General features: G+C 38.0%; 1 protein-coding gene across 2 annotated transcripts in view; it reads left to right on the top strand.

Moving 5' to 3' along the window:
- Positions 1-367: 367 nt before the first annotated feature.
- The window catches only part of TAFA5 (TAFA chemokine like family member 5), a 445,571-nt gene continuing 424,044 nt past the window's right edge, over positions 368-21,894 (top strand). The window contains exon 1 of one of the 2 annotated variants that reach the window (XM_075857218.1): positions 368-1,244. In XM_075857218.1, the coding sequence (XP_075713333.1) occupies positions 1,154-1,244 (91 nt within the window). In that variant the 5' untranslated portion in view covers positions 368-1,153. The remainder of the gene's footprint in view (positions 1,245-21,894) is intronic. The other variant, XM_075857219.1, reaches the window with a different exon arrangement.

Genomic DNA, 21,894 nt, shown 5'->3' with positions numbered 1-21,894 from the left:
ATTTTACTATAGACTTTAAAAAAAGTACAAAAAAAAAAATGCTGCAAAAAACGACACTGAAAACGCATCAAAGCTGTGTGTGTGAATCTTAACCATGCAGTATAAAGTATATGATGTGCAATATATAGAAGTGATACCATGTGCCAGGCTGGAGGCACTGCTAGTGATGCTGGCATAGGTGATGTGTGTCTGTACCATATAATGTGCACATATGTATACATATATACTGTATAGTGGAATCCCAGGGCAAGGAAGGAAAGCCCCGCTTGTCCTGTTCTGTAGGAGGGGGTGACAGGTCACAGCTCGGGGGAGGAGGGGGTAGACACCGTTGTGTAGGAGGAGGAGGGGGGCACACCGTGACGTCACAGTCTCAGCACAGGGAAAGTTGCACTGAGCTCTGGCAGTGTTTAAATAAGGAGGCAGCGGGCAGCGGGCACTGACACACTAAATAATCCACCTCTATTACCATCCAGCCCTGTACCCGCCGAGGGAGGGAGAGAGGGAGGAAGGGAGGGAGGGCAGCGGCATCACACATTCCTCCCAGAGAACAGGAGGGAGAAGCAGCGCAGCCTCCGCAATCAGCAGCACAAGCCGGAGCTGCAGCCAGGACTGTGCCCATCTACAGCTCTGCCCTGCCCTCACCACTGGATCACTGCATCGGAATGAGCCCCCAACTTACTGGCAGCTGAACCCATCCATCCAAGCAGGGGAGCCGTGCTGGAGTCATACCCTGCCGGTGCCAGGGAGGAAGGAGCATTGAGGGCGGCAGAGCAGCGAGCCTCTGCAGAGCAACACGTAACGGAGCCGCTACTACAAGAACCTGCTCCCTAGGACAAGTTGTCGCACACGGGGGGGAGGAATCTTCTCAGCGCCCCGACCCAAGTGGAAGGAACAGGGGGCAGCGCGTATGTGGAAATGGGCATGAATTGACCGGGGAGAGGGGATAATTGATGGCTCCCATCTATTGCGCAATCGTGCCCAGTCTCCCGGCCAACTCCGAGGAACAGAAAGCTGATTCATGGATGGTTGGGGGCGCCCTGGAGCAGAGCATGGTGCCTGAGACTTTACTGTGAGCTCCGGGAGCCCTTCATGCATCGTTGTGCTGGGGATTCACTGTGTTACTTTGTGGGGATTCGCTGACTTGGGAAGCGACATGCAGCTCCTGAAGGCTTTATGGGCACTAGCAGGAGCGGCCATCTGCTGTTTGCTTCTATTTCTTATCCACTCTCAGTTCCTTAAAGAAGGTAAATATGCTTAGAATTACTCCATGTTGGAGCGTGTTGTCTCTATTAGCCCGGGGCTAGCGCTGGTGGGCACTGTATGCGGTAAGCTGCATTGTGTTGGGCACAGCTCCCATTTAGCGGCAATTACCGGTGAAGTGCATGGAGCGGTGCATTGTGCAGGTGGAATGACTCGCTCAGAGCTGGAGAGGAAAAAAAAAAATCCTGTTGAGTAATTGGCTTGTTTGGAATCCAGATCAATAGGTGCCCTGATCCCCTTTTATTCAGCAAGTTTTCAATAGATGGCACTAAAGTTCTATGGAAAGGGCAGCGGAGTGCACATAGGATGCAGCGGATTCTGCAGCTCAGGCCCCAAGCCATTCACTAGTCTCTAGTCTTCACTCCAGGCAAACTCACTCTACTGGATTTTGGGTGGTCGTTGAATAGCAGTCACCCCATTGGAAATCCACAGTGTGAAAGGTGAATGGAGTTCAATGATGTTCTCTATACATCGCGACATCTGCATGCCACACCACGCGCCATGTATTATCCATGGTCTCAATGTTCCTGATCAGCTGATAACTAGTCATTATGTAGGCTTGTATTATTATATACTATGCCAGTCCTTGCCATCTGTGCAGCATGCCCTTCCCATAGACTTCACCTATAGCCCCCTGGCACCTACAGAACTTATGCTGGTCCTCTAGTTCCCTTCCTGTCAATGCGGACAAGCAGATGCTGCTTTATTCTCAGAGTTGTGGTTGCTTTTGCTCTCATGTCGCATTATAATAAAACATTCATCCTATAAAGAGTACAAGTCATTATTCTAAGTCCCTGGACCATAGGGTTGCACTGCCCTACTGTCTGTGGTGCCAAGCAGCTTGTTACTTGTGGTGCAACATGGCATTTCTTTAAGATTGTTGTTACTGAGGAATGACATGGCTCACATCTGTTGCTATAGCATTATTTATTACCAGGCGGATGGATGGCAGTCTGGATCTTCTGCTATGTTCTGAGCAAACATCACAGGAAATTGCTCATTGGGTTATTATTCTGAGAATAAATCCTATTGTTGTATATCAATATGTGAGGAGAGCCTGGCTGCTTGTATGAGGGCACTGACCTGGTTCTTTAATGGAAGGCACATCTTGTTTGGACCCCTTTTTCATTATTTAGCTGGCACATGATGGGTCTCATCAATAAGGGCCAGTTAATGTGTGTGTGGTTAGTTAAGTGCCTGGGAGCATTGTGGATATATAGAGCTAATGTATGTGTGGCTTATGGTTGGACATGAAATGTCTGGAGGTGGCTGCACAAATATATATACATATATATATATATATATATATATATATATATATATATATATATATATATATATATATAAATAAAAAAATAATATATATATAAAATCTTCTTCTGTTTCCAGCCTGTATTATACAAGGTAACATTTCCCTATTGCTCCGGTGTTTTGCATTACGCTGTCTTAATGAAGCACCGTTTTTTTTTTTTAAATGTCAAGGAGAACTTGCCAGGGGGATGTTTCCTGTGGTGCAGAAATTTTGATCCTTGAAAAACAAGAATATGGAAAGTTCATAAGACGGATCCTCCTAATTGATCACATATCATTCCTATTCTGGCTTGCATGGCTGTTTTTGAAGGCGCAGTTTAGAGGACATTTTTTTTCCCTCGCAGCTTTAATGAGAAATGTACAGTGGACTTTATGATGTGTTTAATGATTGCAGTTGTGGCTTAACACATCATGCATATGAAATGATTTCCCCTTCACTCTAGTTCTGTAGCCAAACTCTCCATGTTAGACTTGATCGGGGCTTACTGAATTATTAGCCTTAAAATGTAACATCTTGCGGAATATGCATGGCGGTGATTTACAGTGTGCGGTCACAGATGCCTTACACTACAGTTCTGAGGACAGCTCCTGGTTATACAGCATATTCCTGGGGTAAAATAGTGTGCACTGTGCATTTCATTATTGGAATGTTTATTCTGAAGATCTAGAACTATGACCTCTATGACACTAAGACGGTATACATCATAGGGGAAAGTCATGTCAAAACTCAATTTATGACACCTGCCATTGAATTGTAAAAGTATTATTGAAGTAAATCGTCTTTCTGCAATTTACTGTAACTAATTATGCATTTCCGGATTGGATGAATGGGTTTATGTAATGCAATATAGTTCTTTTTACTGAGTACTTTTTATTGTAACCATTTCCTGCCCTTGATTTGTCTTAAAGAGAGGTCTGTATCGGTATTGGTGATCTTATTGGGGTTAAGTAAAATCGCTTTGATATGTGCGGGGGAGACAATCAGCACTTGTTCTGCCATGAGTGGGAAAGAGCTGTTTAAATGGCCATTTCCATGAATATGTTTTTTTCAGGAAGTGAAGAATGGGTGACACAGGGTGCCATTTTTCCACACTTAGGCTTTTGTATAGAAATACAGGTCGTCCTGTGGCTAATCCGTTCCCTGATGTCCAATCTGTCTCTCAATGTTTCAAAAAGATGAATAGAACTGTGGACTAAGGAAAGGGCATTGTAATTTATAATTGCAGTCCCATGCCAGTCTAGGCATTATCCAAAGCTCTATTACATATTTAGTCTTTCTCAGTCTATCCAGGAAGGTTAAGTAAACAAAATAGCTTCAATATGCCTTCAAATCTATCTGTCTATCTATCTATCTATCTATCTATCTATCTATCTATCTATCTATCTATCTATCTATCTATCTATCTATCTATCTATCTATATCTATCTATCTATCTATCTATCTATCTATCTATCTATCTATCTGCCTATCTGCCTATCTATCTATCTCATATCTATCTATCTATCTATCTATCTATCTATCTATCTATCTATCTATCTATCTATCTATCTATCTATCTATCTATCTATCTATCTATCTATCTATCTATCTCATATCTATCTATCTATCTATCTATCTGCCTATCTATCTGCCTATCTATCTATCTATCTATCTATCTATCTATCTATCTATCTATCTATCTATCTATCTATCTATCTATCTATCTATCTATCTATCTATCTATCTATCTATCTATCTATCTATCTATCTATCTATCTGCCTATCTATCTGCCTATCTATCTATCTATCTATCTATCTATCATCTATCTATCTATCTCATATCTATCTATCTATCTATCTATCTATCTATCTATCTATCTATCTATCTATCTATCTATCTATCTATCTATCTATCTATCTATCTATCTATCTATCTATCTATCTATCTATCTATCTGCCTATCTATCTGCCTATCTATCTATCTATCTATCTATCTATCTATCTATCTATCTATCTATCTATCATCTATCTATCTATCTATCTATCTATCTATCTATCTATCTATCTATCTATCTATCTATCTATGTTTATATTTATATATTTATTATTTATATATTTGGGTATACTTTTATAATAGGCTAGGACTAATTGATGTCATTTTTGTGACTTTCTTTTGCTGCAACAAAGTATCCAATGGTCCATTGTAATGTTTCTTATAGGATATAATAGAATTAAGATGATTCTCTACTGATGCAGCTTCTGTTTGTGAGGGTGACAGTTACCTAAAGTAACGGCAGGCTTCATTTCTTGACATTTGTGTATCACTCCACAATAGAAAGATATTAGTAGTGTACCCGGCAACACAATCTCCTGTGTAGCCTAAAAGTAGTCATCATTTTCAGCACTGCATCATATTTGTAGCATATCATATTAGTAAAATTGAGGCTGTCCCAGAAAAAACGAGGGCAAGTTCTGCTGTATGAAGATGTGTTTTGGCAATGCAGCATAAAATGATAGTTCATTTGTAATTACACATGCTGTTTGATGGAGAGTTGCTATGGATGTCAATAACCTGGAAAATACTGACATCAATATAGATGTGAATATCCTGGATAATATTGACATCTAAAAGGATGTGAATAGTCTAAATATCACAATGCTATCACTGAGCGGTTAACCTTCTCAAGTAATTCATGTTTGGACATCTCACATTTGGTCTGCCTCAGGTGTAGACAAATTACTAAAGGCTTTTCGGAGCCACTTGAGTTTTTTAGTAGACAGCTAGTGAAAAATTCCATAGACATCAATAGTAAACAACCCAAAAATGTTGACGCTAGCAGAAAATAGGAAGGTACATTGACATTTTGACTCCTGATATTTCTTTAACCCTAAGTGTCTAAATAGTAGAATCGAGACATATGGGGTATTAAGTGGTGGCAGTTTCCCTATTGGAACTTAAAAAAGTAATTTGAGGCAGGACTTTAACGGACAGTGAAAAATAAGGATTCTTTATTCGCTCATACGTGCAAAGTTTTAGCCCGGGTCAATGGGGTCTTTTTCTAAGCAGAGAGAGCTTGAGAAAGGCCCCATTGAGCCAGGCTGAAACATTGCACATATGGGTGAATGCGGGATCCTTCTTTTTTACCGTCTGTTGGAGAGCTGCATCAAATTTTTTACTATTATGTTGGGATACTAAGTCGTAAGTCCTTGAATAATTTGCGCTGGACGATGTGGTGCTGCTTTCTTACATTTACCGTTAGAACTTATATTTAATTCTCACGTTCTATATGTATTGGAATATTTCCATTGATATAAATATGAACTGCCTCATTTCTTCTTCCATCATGAGCCTGTAAATATCCTGCCATCACATGTTGATCTGATATTTGTTGGTATTGATATGTCACTTTCTCTTGTTTCAGTTTAATACATTATTTTTGAATAAGATTTAATTTACTTATAATGTCATTATTTCCCATTCCTTATATAGCACCAACATATTCCACAGCACTGTATGCAGATTGTAATCACTCACATCAGTCACTGTAGCCAGTGGTGTTGGTAATGGAATTCCAGATTTTAACCCATAAACTAGGGACAATTTTATAAGGCGTCAGTTAACCTATGAGTATGTTTTTGCTTCGTGAAAGGAAACTGGGGTACTGAGAAGAATCCCACACAAACATGAAGTGAATACAATTGGCATGCAAATGTGGTCAGATTATAACCCAGGATCACAGGACTTCATGGCAACAGTGCTAACTCCAGAGCTACTGCGATGTGCATGATTCAGATGATATATAAATAGAGGACTTTATAGCCTGCGTGTTTTCTGACTATACTGTTTTAGGCTTCGTTCACATCTGCGTCAGGGCTCCGTTCAGGCTTTCCATCCGAGCTTTCCGTCAGAACGGAGCCTTGACTGAAACAAACGAAAACCATAGGTTTCCGTTTCCATAACCATTGATTTTAATGGTGACGGATCCGGTGCAAATGGTTTTCGTTTGTCTCCGCTGTGCAATGGTTCCGTCGCTAGGACGGAACCAATACTGTAGTCGACTGCTCTATTCATTCTGCCAATACGACAGAACCCTTACACAACTGAGACAAACGGAAAGCATTTGCACCGGATTCGTCACTCTTGAAATCAGTGGTGATGTAAACGGAAACCTATGGTTTCCGTTTTTTTCAGTCAGGGCTCCGTTCTAAGCTTAGACGGAACGTCAGAACGGAGCTGTGACGCAGATGTGAACGAAGCCTTAGGCATCTACAGCTGTTCACCAACATTGCTAAATAAATACAATGCTTAGTGTATATATATAGGGTAGTTATCATGTAATGACAGTTGTTTTGCTAGGATGTGCACACTCTGTGCATCCATTAAACCATGTTATGATACATGCGTAGAAGAAAGATAACATCCTGTACTATAATAAAGCAGACTTGCAAAAATAATTTTTTTATGGGCTATTCTTTCAGCAGAAATCTGAAAAATCCTAATAAACAGATTTGTAAAAGTATATACTTATTATAAAAGATGTGTGTATCTGAACAAGTTCTTGCAGTTGGTGCCAGCAGTGACCTGGCTTTTATTTAGGAAATCTGTTCTTGCAGTTGTTCTTTTCTGATTTGTTCATTTCTCCTCCTCCTGCAATCACAACCTCATTAGTTAGTTTGTTGCTGTTGACTAGGGTGTAATGAGAGGGCATAGCCTTTGTTTAGTATCTGATGAGATTACATGACAGGTGTTTGATGTTCACATGCTACAGGGAAACAATTCTGTATTTACTCCAACCACCATTACCATAATTGGCCATATGAATGGCTTTCTCAAGACTCTTACAGTTCTACAAGATTTTAAATGATATCTCAGATTGTACTAAAAAGGTCGAGAAGGGTTATTGATCTAATAACTAAAGGCAAGTGTGTCCTGAGATGCAGATGATGATATTACCGTCATTTAGGTTTAACGTCCTTTTGATATTAGTTTGATCACACAGTGAAACGACATCCTCTGCACTGGTTTCTTTTCACTGGAGAGCCTTATAAAATTCGACTAACTCTTAATTTGCATTACGTTAAATTGATTTGGGAAGACGTGCTGTGCGTGCGTGAATGTCCAATGATTTTCTCCATTAGCTGAAAAAAATTTGAAATCAGAATTTCATTAATTTTAAGAAAGTAAATGTTTATCTAATAATCAGGAATCATAGACATAACTAATGGTTGAAAATACGACTGTAAAGGTATAAACATTGGCTAAAGCACAAGAAAAAATATGATGACACCCGGTAGTGTATTTAAAATGAAGGCAACTCGCTACAGAAGACCTAAAATAACAGATATTCTAGAAACCCAGTCTTAAAGTGTACCTAACCTTTCAGGTGACATTTCAGAATAAGCTGTCATATGTGTGTACATGAGGAACAACTCTATTTCTGGCCATTATATCACTTGTATCCTGCATTTTTTTTAGCAGTTTTCCACTGCCAAGGCTCTATCTCTAATTCTCAGTTTTCCCTGAGCTAGTGGATGAAGTCTAACTATACTAACTAACTAACTAACTAACTAACTAACTAACTATACTAACTAGTCTAACTATCATGTCTTCTATACACTGCACACAGAGAAGAGGAGAATCCTGCCCTCCTATCTCTATCTATCACACATATATATATAGAAGAATTGAGGAGATTATACAGCAGTAATTAGCAGTGTAGCTGTGAATCCAGCAGCACTTGGGTAAGATAGAACACTTACCAGAAGCTACAGCAGTGTGTCTCTCTGTCCATCTCTCTCTGTCTCCGCCTTCCATTTCCATAGACTTCTATAGGCAGCTGTAACCTTATCCTTCAGTGAGCTTATAGTCTGTCTTCTCTTGAGGAGTAAATTGAGAGTGAGTGAACAGTTAGGGTAGGGGGGTGGCTGCCTGATAAATGGAGAAAGAAACATTTTTATCTAATCATATATATTACAAAGTTTCTTATATTCGCTTATACTATTAATTTATACGCATTTTGTTGAAAAGTTAGTGAGACAAATGGAAACCAAGGGCACCGGATCCGTCACCATTGAAATCAATGCTGATGGAAATGGAAACCTCTGGCAGGGAAAGCTCAGACGGAATGTCAGAACGGGACCCCAATGCAGATGTGAATGAACCATGGGTTTCCGTTTGTGTCAGTTTGTGTCTGTTCAGGGTCCCGTTTTGATGGAAAGCTCCAACGCAAAGTCAAAACGGGACCCCAACGCAGATGTGAACGAAACCTTAGTTTGGTTCAACAGGAGCATGGGAGGTTCAGGTGTTATGTCCATATTACAGCCATATGACAGCTATCTTAAAGTGGCCTAAAGGTAATAAATGAATACAAAATTACCCGATCACCTAGTATTTAAACTTAATAATGTTTTTGAAAATATATTTTTTCCCCAGACAACCACCTACAAAAGTGACTTTATAGTAAATCTTTTGTTTAGCTAGCTAGGATTAGTACGATGTCATTTTACTTGTATTTACTGTCAGCACATTGTTACTAAGTGATTTTGCATGAAAAATAGATTTAACTGGATTAAATATATATATATATATACATATATATAATATATATGGTTCTTTTTGAGCTTTTCACCTATCATAACCGCTCCTTCTCTTTCATGTGTAATGGGGTCATGTATATCAAGTGCAATTAAAACCATGATTTTGCCAGCAGCAATCAATCTGGTGCTTACCTTTATTTTACAACTTTCACTTTCCTTCACTGTATTAGTTTATTTATTTTTTTTGCATCAGGATATCCAGCTTGCCAAATTATTTGTGAAATAGTTTATTCATACTTAGGTATTCATGATGTATTCAAGATGGAGTTTTACAAAACACAATGGTCCACATGTTTTAAAACAGTTGCCCCTTTTTTTTGGTGCATTGTACCCCACAATAGTTTCAGATCTTGTGAGCGCCATATTTATTATCCACAAATTCCTGAATACAGAGGTATTCTCACCTGGGTCGACAGATTGTAAAAGTGAATCTAAAACTTAGTGTCTGACTATTTGGCCACGTTTGCCACTTATTTAAGAGCTGTGACTTTTAAAAATCTGCAGAAAGCTAGCATCTACACCACACAGACTGGCATAGAAAAGATGCCTGAAACAGAAATACATTTGGTTGAACATGCGTTGGTTGGTTGGTTGGTTGGTTGAACATTGGTTGAACACCTTTAATTACGATACTTTTGATAAATGTGGATCAATGGCTTTTGCCTTTGTAAACATCTTGACAATGTGATACAGTGGACATGGATATTTGCCATGAATATTAATACTGTATGTGTTGGTAGGTGCAAGTATTCGTTTCATCATTAAATAACCTGTGACTTGCTATAGGGTATGTTAAGGTTGAAAAGGTCACTCTATTGTTTTCATAATTGCTGCTAATTATATTCTGCTTTGTGAAGAAGTTACTCAAGGTCTTCAAGGGATGGATCAAGAGGCTGGTAGTTAGTATTGATCAAAGTGCTGTAAGACAAATAAGAAAGCTGTCACGCTTCTTTCCAAACACATGTCTGGATTTGGAGCATTGGTCAGATTTATAAAAAACAAAGCAAACAATTGTGCCAATAGAGTGGTGCGATCCATAGCAACTCTGCGGATTATGTTGAGTAACCTGATGGTTTGGTATTGTCTACTTTGCACTGTTTGTTTTTTTATAAACCCTCCATTCGTATTTGGGAGTACTTCTGGTCATTCCTTACCATAGTCTGGAATGAATATGTGCACATCAGGGCATACCTCGAAAAAAACTTATTGTTCAATCAATAGAACAACTATTTGAGCCTATTGTGCAAAAATCATGTATGTTCAATGAACAGTTCCTACCATGAAAATTGATTCCTGTCCTTCTATAGCCTAAGGGGAGTGAAATCATACAACTAAATTGGAAAAGGTCCATTGTTTGGAAGCGATCCCCTCACTGTGTAAACCCAGTAATAGTGTAGATAAAATCTCCAGTTTATATGACTGGACATACACAAGATTAATGAGTCTCTTTGGGGTGTACTATTTTGAAAGGTTCTGCAGCCCAATTTTTTCAAGTACAATACAAAATAGATGGAAACCTGTCAGATGTATGCCAATAGGACACACTTTTGACATATGTCTCCCCCATAGAAGTCCACGGATACTGTATAGTATATATCTGGATACCTTTTTTTTGTGGTTCCAGAGGCGCCAACTATATGGAAAAACGTGGTATAAATTGAGCAATTGAAGGATATTTTTGTTGTAACCTATTTAGTCAGCATTTAAAAAATGTAATCATGTAAAATGTGGTTTTGAACATCACTTTGCTTTCAGGGAATTCTGGATGAATTCATTAGAAACTTACATCATGACTAAGGTTTAAAGCTAGCCAAGAAACTAGTTGGTGCTCTACATACAAAGCTTACATAGCAAGAAGTAAAGCATTACAATTAAAGGGACTCTGTCACCAGTTTATTAATGTCCTATCTCCTAACTAATCTAATAGGCACTTTACTGCTGATAATTACTGTGTGGTTTGTTTTAAGAAAAAAAAAAATTATTTGCAAAGTTATGAGCATTTTTCTAAATATGCTAATGTGGCCAAATAGGAGGTGACTCTTTCTTTTCACTCTGGGCAGTGTAATGCTTTCTGTATGACGTTGTCCAATTAGCTTACAGCTCCTCCCCCCTCCCTGCCCAGAAACACCGTGTGATCATATAGCATACAGCTTCCATTCCCAACTGTGTTTTCGGCTGGCGATATCTCCGGTCGTGTCACAGCTAGAACTGCGATCTTGGTGTCATATGAAAGATTAGAATCGCCATTAGAGCCGCTGTTCTAGGTGGTCCACAGCCGGAGATATGGCTATTTGAAGTGATCCCCCTTCCCTCCAGCCTCAGTCTCTCACACTGTGTGAAGCAGCTTCATGCTGATAGGACAGCGTCAGAGGATGTGCGGTAGCTCCACCTCAGGAGAATCGCTGGTGTTACCTCCCACTTCTCTAATAAAGGCTCATTTACATATCTAGAAAAATGCTCATAACTTTCCAAATAATAATAGTTTTCTTAAAAAAACAATCACACTGTAGTTATCAGCAGCAAAGCGCCTATTAGATTAGTTAGGAGATAGGAAATTGATAAACTGGTGACAGATCCTCTTTGAAATGCAACCAGTCTAACTGCATATAATACTATTATAATGTATTAGTAAGATAGATCCAAACCTATACTGTTTAAATAGATTCTAACTTTATGCAAATGCATACCAACTGTTTTAGCTTTTTTTATGTAACTGTTAAAAAGATTATTTTTTTGTTCTGTATTATAAGTTTTTTTGTTTTTTTTAAAGAAGGTAAACGTCTCAAAATAGGCACAAGCATGGTGTGAACTGAGCCATCATTGTCCTTTCATTCAGTTTGCACTTTTCAAATTGCCTTAGTGATCCTATAGTAAAATCAGTACACGGATAGCAACCTAAATCTGCTTGCGGCATAATGAAGTGAAACCCATGATCATTTGTTAAAAAGAAGATGCTACCCTCTATTAGTTTGGGAAATGGGGTAGAGAAATTATTTTGGCACTTTTAACTTTGCAAATGTTCCATTATGCACATATTAAAGGGAGGTAAATTCATCTTATGGTGCTCACTGAATTACCCACAAAATTCTGTTAGTTAGATATCAGCTAAGTTGTTAATAAATGAGAAAATATATGTGTTCTATCAGGGATAAAGAGACTGTATACTGACATGCTGTTCTACATTTACTAGTAAAAGTCTAAATAAATAATGGAAATGGTCAATAACTGAATGGCCTGTCACTGAGCTGCAATGATCCTAAATTAGAGGGTATTGTTTGGTGTGTTACTATATTACAAATGTTTCCAATAATAAAAAAATGTTACAATTGATAACAACCAGGCTAACCACCATTAATACATGGCTACCTATACTGTGTAGCACATATGTGTATCGAAATTCACAGCTGGACCTCTAACACCCCCACCAGTTCCTGTCATATCCACTAACAGGGAACTATAATATATTCTACAGGGATTTGTGGCATAATGCAAGTTCCTATTTCTCGCTACACAATACATAGGAGCTATCATGACCTTAGAGCTCCAAGAATACTCAAGGGTGGGAGGGGAGTATAAGTATACTCAGCATTGTTTAATGTTAGAATGTGCTTGTTATATAAATATTAGTTATACAGCTGTAGACTAGGCAATCATTAGGCAAATATACTAAAGTAAACATTATATATATATGTATATATATATATATATATATATATATATACATATATATATATATGTATATATATATGTATATATATGTATATATATATATATGTATATATATGTATATATATATATATACATATATATATATATATATATGTATATATATGTATGTATATATATATATATATATATATATATATATATATATATGTATATATATATATATATATATATATATATATATATATATATATATATTACATTTCCTAAAGAATACTGATAAATGATATGAATGCATTCTACATTGTCACAGGTATGAAACGGGTTTCTTTTAGCTTTTGAAAAATAAATGCACATATTTGAGCCATATTTGCATTTGGTATGATGGGCACTGAACATTCTAGAAGGTATTTTGAAAGGCTTTGCTTGTTCACCACTGTATTTCAAATCAAGCGAAGACAGAGGCAGACAGTTCTTAATGATGAAGGACGTCCCTCAAAGTAGGATTCGCTTTCCTCTCCAGTTTTGTTAGGTTAATTTAGGTTAGTCTTGATGACCTGAAGATGAGGGTTTCATTTTTTTTTCTTAGAGAAAAATAGAATGTAAATGCATAAACTCATTTCAAATTGTGGAGCTGTATTTCATTTCATCGTTCACTGGAGCTGATCCAAATCTTCCTGTGTGGAAGGCTGCCATTTACCACTGTGGCTGCTTATACAGATATATTTATATATAAGAGCCTTCCTACTGGAGAAATCACAAGGTAACGTGAATGTTGGTTTTCACTTAATTAGGCATTGATCAAAGTAAGACACATGTCCATTGTTTCACGCATGTACGTAATTAAAATGTCTTTTTTTATGATTTATATTTTCCAAATATATTTATAAAATATAAATATCTGAAATATCATATTCTGTACATGAATTTCTGTCCATTGTCTCCTTTTTTGCTATTCTTTAAATATTAAATAAACATATTGCCATAAAGACTTCAGAGATGAGATTTAGGCTTCTAGAAGCTCCCTCCTCGTTCTCGCCATTCCCCTCTCCATAAACTTCTATGGGCAGCCATAACCTAATCTCTCAGTGAGCTATCTTCATCACTGTCTCACTGAATACGGATTTTAGCTGTGAATTGAGAGCGAATGATCAGGGCACAGGGCAGGGGGATAAGTGCCAGACAAATGAAGAAAGGGGCATTTTCCTCTAATAAGATATATTACGTTTCTTATAGTCGCTTGTACTATTGATTTATAGAAAAAAAATAATTAAACAGCGGTTACTCTTTAAGCAGAACTTCACAATTTCCCCTTATTGAGGATCATTTATGATTACAAGCACTTGTTACACTTGTTTTTCCTCAATGTATCACTATTCTACCTTGGCAGAAATGGAAATAAGCTGGATAAATACGAACTCACTTTCTAATGAGCTTGTGCTTTTAAATAAAAGTCGATCTGAACAAGTTGAGCTGTAGTGTAAAGCATGATAAAAGTATAGAACAGCAGTCTGAGCCTTTGAGGATTTGGAAGATTTCAGACTTCTTTAGACAATGCTTTTAAGGTCAATAAAGTGATCATAACCTTGCTGTAATGGAGTAGAACTAAAAGCAGACTGGAAGCCAACACAGCATGGCATTAATAACTGATAGGCATTACCCAAATGTGCACAGAGTAACATAAGTCTAGTTATAGGAAACTCTTTGACTGTGTCCTGTGACACTGATGTGAAGTCAGTTACAAGTTATTGGAATTTTACTTCACTGCAAGTACTTCATCATGATGATGATAAGAGTATGTCTTAACTCCTTCCCGCCGCAGCCCTTTTTCAGATTTTCATTTTTGTTTTTTCCTCCCCACCTTCCAAAAGCCATAACGTCTTTATTTTTCCATCTATATATTACTATGAGGGCTTGATTTTTGCGGGACGAGTTGTAGTTTTTCGTAGCACCATCTATTTTGCCATATAATGTACTAGGAAAGGGGAAAAAAAATATTTGTGGGGTAGAAAAGGAAAAAAAAAAAGCGATTCCTCCATGTTTTTTGGTGCGCCGTTTTTACGGAATTCACTGTGCAATTAAAACAACATGTTAACTTTATTCTGTGGGTGAATACGATTACGGCGATACCAAATATATATAGTTTTTTCTATATTTTGCTACTTTTACAAGTAAAAACCTAAGTGTAAAAAATAAACTTTATTTTGTGTCGCCAAATTCTGAGACAACCTACAAAGCGCGAAAGCGCAAGGGACTTAGCATCTCAATAGAATAAGAAGATAACTACCATGAATAGTAAAAAATTTACATCTTTATTATTACATAACGATACATAGTATTACAATAATAAATACAACAAGAATAACGGATCATATATCAAGAGAAATAGCAGTCAGGTACAGATGACAACATACCATGAGGGAAACAAGAGACAACCAAACTCAGAACACGTCCCAATACTAACATGCCATGCACACAAGTATAATATAATGCCAATAGGGTATAAAGAGTATATATATGTTAGGCTACATCTATAAAAGGAATGCTGCCCGTTGCAAAATATGCATAGCAAATGCCCGCAACGGATCAACAGCGCAGATACAGGCAAAAATTACAGATATATGCCAGAAAAAATAAATGTGAAAATGGATATACCTGTGGACATGATGGCAGCACGGGACGTGGAGAGATGGCACAGGAATGCCTCAAAGCGCGTTTCGCCTGCGACCGGCTTCGTCAGGAGGCTGATCATCATTAAAAACCGGGGGTTAATATATTGGCACCAGTGACTGATTCATTGGTGGCACCTGTGGAATGCACGTCCAGGGCGGCGCTCAGTAGCCATGATGCAGACACTGCATCACCAGCTAGAGCCAAGATGTCCACGTCGTGACGATGCGTCTCAGTTGCTGAAACGCACGTCACCATAGTAACGTGAACACACAGTTCAGGCACTCCGGAATGCAGTGCCCACAGCGCATGCGCCAATGAGCGTCTGTGCAAATAGAGCACAGAGACCATCAAGGAATAGATGGGAGTCTGATATACACGCACTTAATAGGATACTGCTGCATAGTGAATGGGTTTACCAACAAAAGTATAAATTATATATAATTTAATATTATTTAGTATAATAAATAGAGATACTTATACAAAAATATATATATATATATATATATATATAAGATAGAAAGAAACCCATACATAAAATAATTAAAACTAATAATAAATGAAATAAAAATATAGAACATATGTAAATACAATGTAAGTAATCCAAATTCTGAGAGCCATAACTTATTTATTTTTCCGTTGATTAAGTGGTATGAGGGCTTATTTTTTGCGGGATAAGCTGTTGTTTTTAATAATATCATTTTGGTGTACATGCCACGCTTTGATCACTTTTTATTTTATTTTTTGTGAAAGATTAGGTGACCAAAAAAAAGAGCGTTTACAATTTTTTTAGTTCAGACTTTTACGGACGCGGCGATACCAATTATGTTTCTTTTTTTATTTTTTTACTATGCTCTAGGGGGAAAAGGGGGGTTTTGCAGTATATCGTGATTCTGACAGGCAACTATTAAGCCCTGCCGGAGGCAGCCAAAGCGACCATGGACCCCTCGCTCGAGCACGATGCCGCTAGTTACTCTGAAGTGTAACACTGGCATCGTATGGAGCGGGTTCAAATCGTGAGCCCGTTCCATACTTCCCCTACCCGACTTTGGCGTATGGATGTGTCAAATGTCAGTTAGGGGTTAAAGAGGATCTGTCACTAGTTTATTAATGCCCTATCTCCTAACTGATCTAATAGACGCTATGATGCTGATAACTACAGTGTAATTTTTTTCCAAAAACGTTTAATTGCAAAGTTATGTGCATTTTTCTAAATATGCTAATGTAGCTATACTTGCCAAATGGAAGGTTACTCTTTCTTTTCACTCTGGGCGGTGTAATGTTTTCTGTATGACTTTGTCTAATTGTCATACAGTTCTTCTCTCCCTTCCCTGCCCAGCAACACAGATCATATAGTATACAGCTTCCATTCCTGACTGTGTTTTCAACTGGTGATACCTTTGGTTGTTTCATAGCTAGAACCAGACCTGATTCCATATGAAAGATCAGAATCCCATCTTTCATATACCACCAGAACCACTGTTCTAGGTGGTCCGCAGCCCGAGATATAGCTGCTTGAAGTGATCCGCCTTCCCTCCAGTCTCAGTCTCTCACACTGTGTGAAGCAGCTTCATGCTTAAAGAGGCTCTGTCACCAGTTTCATACTTCCCTATCTCCTACCTAATCTAATAGGCGCTGTGTTGTAGATAACTACTGTGTTATTTTTTTTTAAGAAAAAACGTTTATTAGAGACAAAGTTATGATCATTTTAACAAAAGCTGGACATGAATGAAGAGAAGTGTATGACGCTGATTGGTCAGCGTCATAAAATTTTCTTTACAACGCCCACTTGGTTAATGTAAAAAATATGCCCACTTGGGCTTTTACAAAAAATTTGCATAAACGTTAAAATGATCATAACTTTGTCACTAATAAACGTTTTTTTTTTTACATAAAACAACAACAGAGTAGTTATCTACAACACAGCGCTTAGTAGATTAGGTAGGAGATAGGAAAGTATGAAACTGGTGACAGAGCCTCTTTAAGGACAGTGTTAGCGGCTGTCTGGTAGCTCCACCTCAGGAGAATCGCTGCTGTTACCTCCAACTTGTCTAGTATAGCCCCAACTTTTTGGGACACAATTTTCACTATCATTATCAGTGTGACGGCGCCTATTAGATTGGCTAGGAGATAGGGCATTACTAAACTAGTGACAGAGCCGCTTTAAGCCAAAGATCGAGGGAAGTGGTTGAATCTTGTAACATCCTCCCTTTCTCTCCCTGTAATTTCTGGTCCTACTGGGCACAGTTGCTCAAAGATTTAAAATTGCTGAGAACTTTATCTAATGAATAAACACTTAAAGGGAACCTGTCAGCAACTTTAATCTGACCTTTCCGAGGGCAGCATAAAAGTAATGATGGACCTTCTGATTTCAGCGGTCTTTCACTCATGTCTGATAGTTATGTCATTTTGGAGAACTTACATTTAAAAAATTGCAGCACCCGCATCACACTGGGAGGAAGTAGTCTGGCATATTCATGAGCTGGCGTCGTGGATGGCTTTTTAATGGGTTAATCATTAAGGCCTCCTGAACTAGTAACCAATAGAGCTTTGGGTTGATGGTTTGCCCTAAATGGGAGGCCCCTTCAATGTTAAAGGATACCACTAAAGTCATTATGAAAATGAGTTGTCTAAAAGTGGGACTACGGCAAAATATTAAATACACATCAGTGGTAAGTAGGCTTGCCTACTTTTTATATGATTTAGCTCCTCTATTGCTAATGTATTAGGAAGATGTCAACAGCAAAAAATAGTTTGGATTATCCACATTTATATATACAATACCAAAAAGAGGAGCCACACTGTAAAAAAGGCTTGTATTCCGGGTGCTAGCCTCGGGGGGTTTTACTCTGTCCCCTTAAACATGCACAAAAGTAGTCCAGTAAGTTTAGGCTGCACTCCAAATGGATTCAAAACTGCTTAATTCCTGTGTATTGTAGTCGCAGTCTTATGTAAAAAAAAGAGTTAAATAACAGAGTGACAGAATGTGTGATTTTCCCCCTCCCTCCCCCTGTATAGTTTGCCATGGGTGCTACACAGCCTGTGTGATCCTTCCTCCCCCTGTGTTTTTTTACCTATCTACTCTGATACTAACAGCCTGTGTGATATGCCTTCCCTGAAAACTTAAATTGTTTCTCCCCTCTCCACACTCTCCTCTGGCGTGTACACCCCAAAGAGAACTAATGTCAGCCCCGCTCTGTGGAAGAAAAAAAAACCAGCAGGAGAACCAGCTAGATGAAGGAGTTAGGGCACGGGCAGACGTGGCGGAATTCCGCTGTGGACAATCCGCAGTGGAATTCTCCTGCGGCCGTTTTTTACATTTGTTTCAATAAATTTTTAGGCAAGTTAGTTCAGACATTGGGGAAAACTCCGCTGCGGACCATAGGCTGCGGTGCGGAATTTTCCCTCCGCAGCATGCACTGTCTGTTGCGGAGAAGAAGCGGCGTTTCACTGCGTATTTCAGCCTTTGCAATGCAAAAACTGAAATCTGTGCCAAGTCCGCTGTGATATCTGCAATATCTGAATTACCTGTCAAATATGCAAATGTTGGTGCAGATTAGTTGCATAACTGCCCCAAATCTGCACCAACATTTGTAGTGGAAAAACTCCGCCACGTCTGGCCGTGCTCTAATACAGATTCTGAATCAGCAAAATGGTAGGACATTTTTAATGAAGACTATTTAGAAAATTGGTTACATTTGCATTTAGGAAGCAAATGAACAAAAAAAAAAAAAAGTCAATGGAAAGCCGTCCATAACCTTTAAGTTACACATTGCTGATGTGTGTATCTATTTATTTGCCTTAAATCTATTGCTTTATAAAGTAGTAGGCAAATCTATGAATTGTAATTTCTCCCCTCTTACTTGAGTATATGATTTATAAATTGAGTAATCACTTTGTTCTTCTTTTGTTACAATTTTAGAGAGTATACTATTAACTACTGAGTATTAGGGATTATTATCTTCATGGATTAATTAATTTCTTAAGGATCAAAGTATTTTCTATCTTGCCTCTCTATTGGGTATTTCAAGGATATTCTTTGTTCTTATGTATTCACAGTCTGTAAGCTTTTTTATTTTTATTCTTTACTTTAAATGCTATTACTAGAGACTGATGTTAAGTGATTTTAAGTGTGTACTTAATGGGATTTGTACGGGTATGTAATGCACACCATTCCACGTATGGAAGAAAACGGTATGAAACCTGAAAGGGTATGTTCACACATTTGCTGCAGACATTTCTATGACTAAAAATGCATTCCATCCCCGCCTGGTAAATGAATGCAGATGTGGCCCCAGCTCTCGCCATTCACTTTTATGGGAGTTATAGAAACATCTGAGTAAGTGGGCCTGACGGCGTCTTCACCAGAGTTGGGACCCGCTTTTAGACAGTTATGGCATATTCTGTGCATGTTTGACCTTGAACTACCCTCAGAAGACTGATGCATCTTCTTTTTTTTCTGTCTACTCCTGTGTTTCGCTAAAAAAACTGAGGCAAAAACTGCATCAAACCTGTGTGTGTGATCATAGGCTAATACCTCCTGTTAGGCTGGAATCACACATGCAGTTTTGGTGGCTATTTTTATGCAGATTTTTGTTAGCCAAACACAGTGGATACAAAGAGAGGAGACATATCAGTCTTTCCTTTATTCTTTTTTTTTTTTGGATCCACTTCTAGCTTTACTACAAAAAACTAATACAAATGCTGCCATGTGTGATTCCAGCCTTACGGTAGGTTTACATGGGCAGATTTCGAACCATAATGATATAAAGGTCAAAACGTAGTTTTGATGTCGTTTTTGGTGAAGTTTGCAGCTCAGTCTTTTTTAGCCAAAACCAGAAGTGGCTTCAAAAGGAAGGAGAGGTATAAAGAAAAGACTGAAAGCATCTCCTTTCTTTAGTGTGCACTCCTGTGTTCGACTCAAAAAACTGCATCACAAACTGCATGTGTGATTCCAGACTTACTGCACACAATAACCTTAGAAGCCGAGTTTCAATTCTTGCACTATTTTTCGTCAATGTAGTTCATTAGCTTAAGTTATTTATCTGTGACATAAAAGGTTTTAATCCTGATCCATGTGATAAAAAAAAATGTACAACAGAACAAAGAAAGCAAAAAAGAAAACTGCAACTGGGCCATTTCTGCTGCTGCTTGATGGTAACGTTGAATAAACTCCTTGCCAACTAGGTCAGCCAAATGTCGGATTCCTCTGGCAGAAATGATTGCAAGTTTCTATTCTGTGACATTTTACAAAGAAGACAAAATGCATGTTTCCTATAAAGAACACATTTTACAGAGCACAACATTTTTGATGGGGAAAATTCAAATCAAAATGAGGATAAATCAAATGCCCAGCAATCTAGCAATAATTTCTACGGTAGGAATATTAAAAACAGAAAACAAAAAAGTGATACTACAGTATAGATATATTTAAAAATAATGACAAAACCCTCGACCATCATCTGTGCTACTACAAGTCAAGGATCTGTACTTGGGATACAATGTGGATTCCGTATACCTTGTCATTTGCTGCTGATAATATGCTGGAGGTGGTGTCTGACACTCAAACATTGTCATTTTTGTGAAAAGCCTCTTACTTTGGAATTGCAGCTAAATACTTTATGTAGATTCCGTAATGATTTGCGTTTTCTAGCGCTTTGATTAACTTTGATTGGCGCTATTAAGAATTGTGATTATCTACGGTATTTAGCATATATTGGCACCTGCTTCTTCACATGTAAATGGATTTGTTTCATCGATGCTGGAAATCTTATGATTAGTGTTTATTAATACAGCAATACTAAGTGAAGAGTTCAGGCAAATTTCAGATATTGGACAGCATGCTAGTTTGTAGATAGAGAAGTAATTCTAGGAACTAACGGTTGTTTTGTTAACTGTTTTTCCTTGTTTATATGCATATAAGCTTTGTGAATGTCATTTTGGCAGTAATGCATTTTAGTAAACACATACGTGGTATGTACCGTTCACAGTACATTTGCAACTAGTTATATATCCATGTGTTATATAATTACATGACCTGTTTTAAAAGAGTAAATAGCACTCCAAATTATTTGGTAATTGCACAATTTTTTATTTGGAGACTGACCATACGTACTTTTTGCCAACTGTACTCATATCTGCCAACGATAGCATTTTTTTGGCGACTCTCTGGCAAAGGGCACCACAAAGAGGTGGGGATTATGTAGATTGGCATACAAAGGGGCATTTCTAGGCAGTTTTGGGGGTGTTCCTGGGTGGTAAGGGGTGCAGCTTAAAATGTTTGGCAATTTAGAATTCTTGGGAGGCATGCCTAAACTTATATATTAAAGGGATATTCCAGCCTTCAGCATTTTTCAGCTGTCCACTGGATAAGTGATAAATGCTAAATTGGTGCGAGTCCAACCACCGTG

This window comes from Rhinoderma darwinii, chromosome 3 (genome assembly GCF_050947455.1).
Source record: "Rhinoderma darwinii isolate aRhiDar2 chromosome 3, aRhiDar2.hap1, whole genome shotgun sequence".
In the NCBI taxonomy this organism is placed as follows: Eukaryota; Metazoa; Chordata; class Amphibia; order Anura; family Rhinodermatidae; genus Rhinoderma; species Rhinoderma darwinii.
This window is presented reverse-complemented; position numbering and strand designations above follow the sequence as displayed.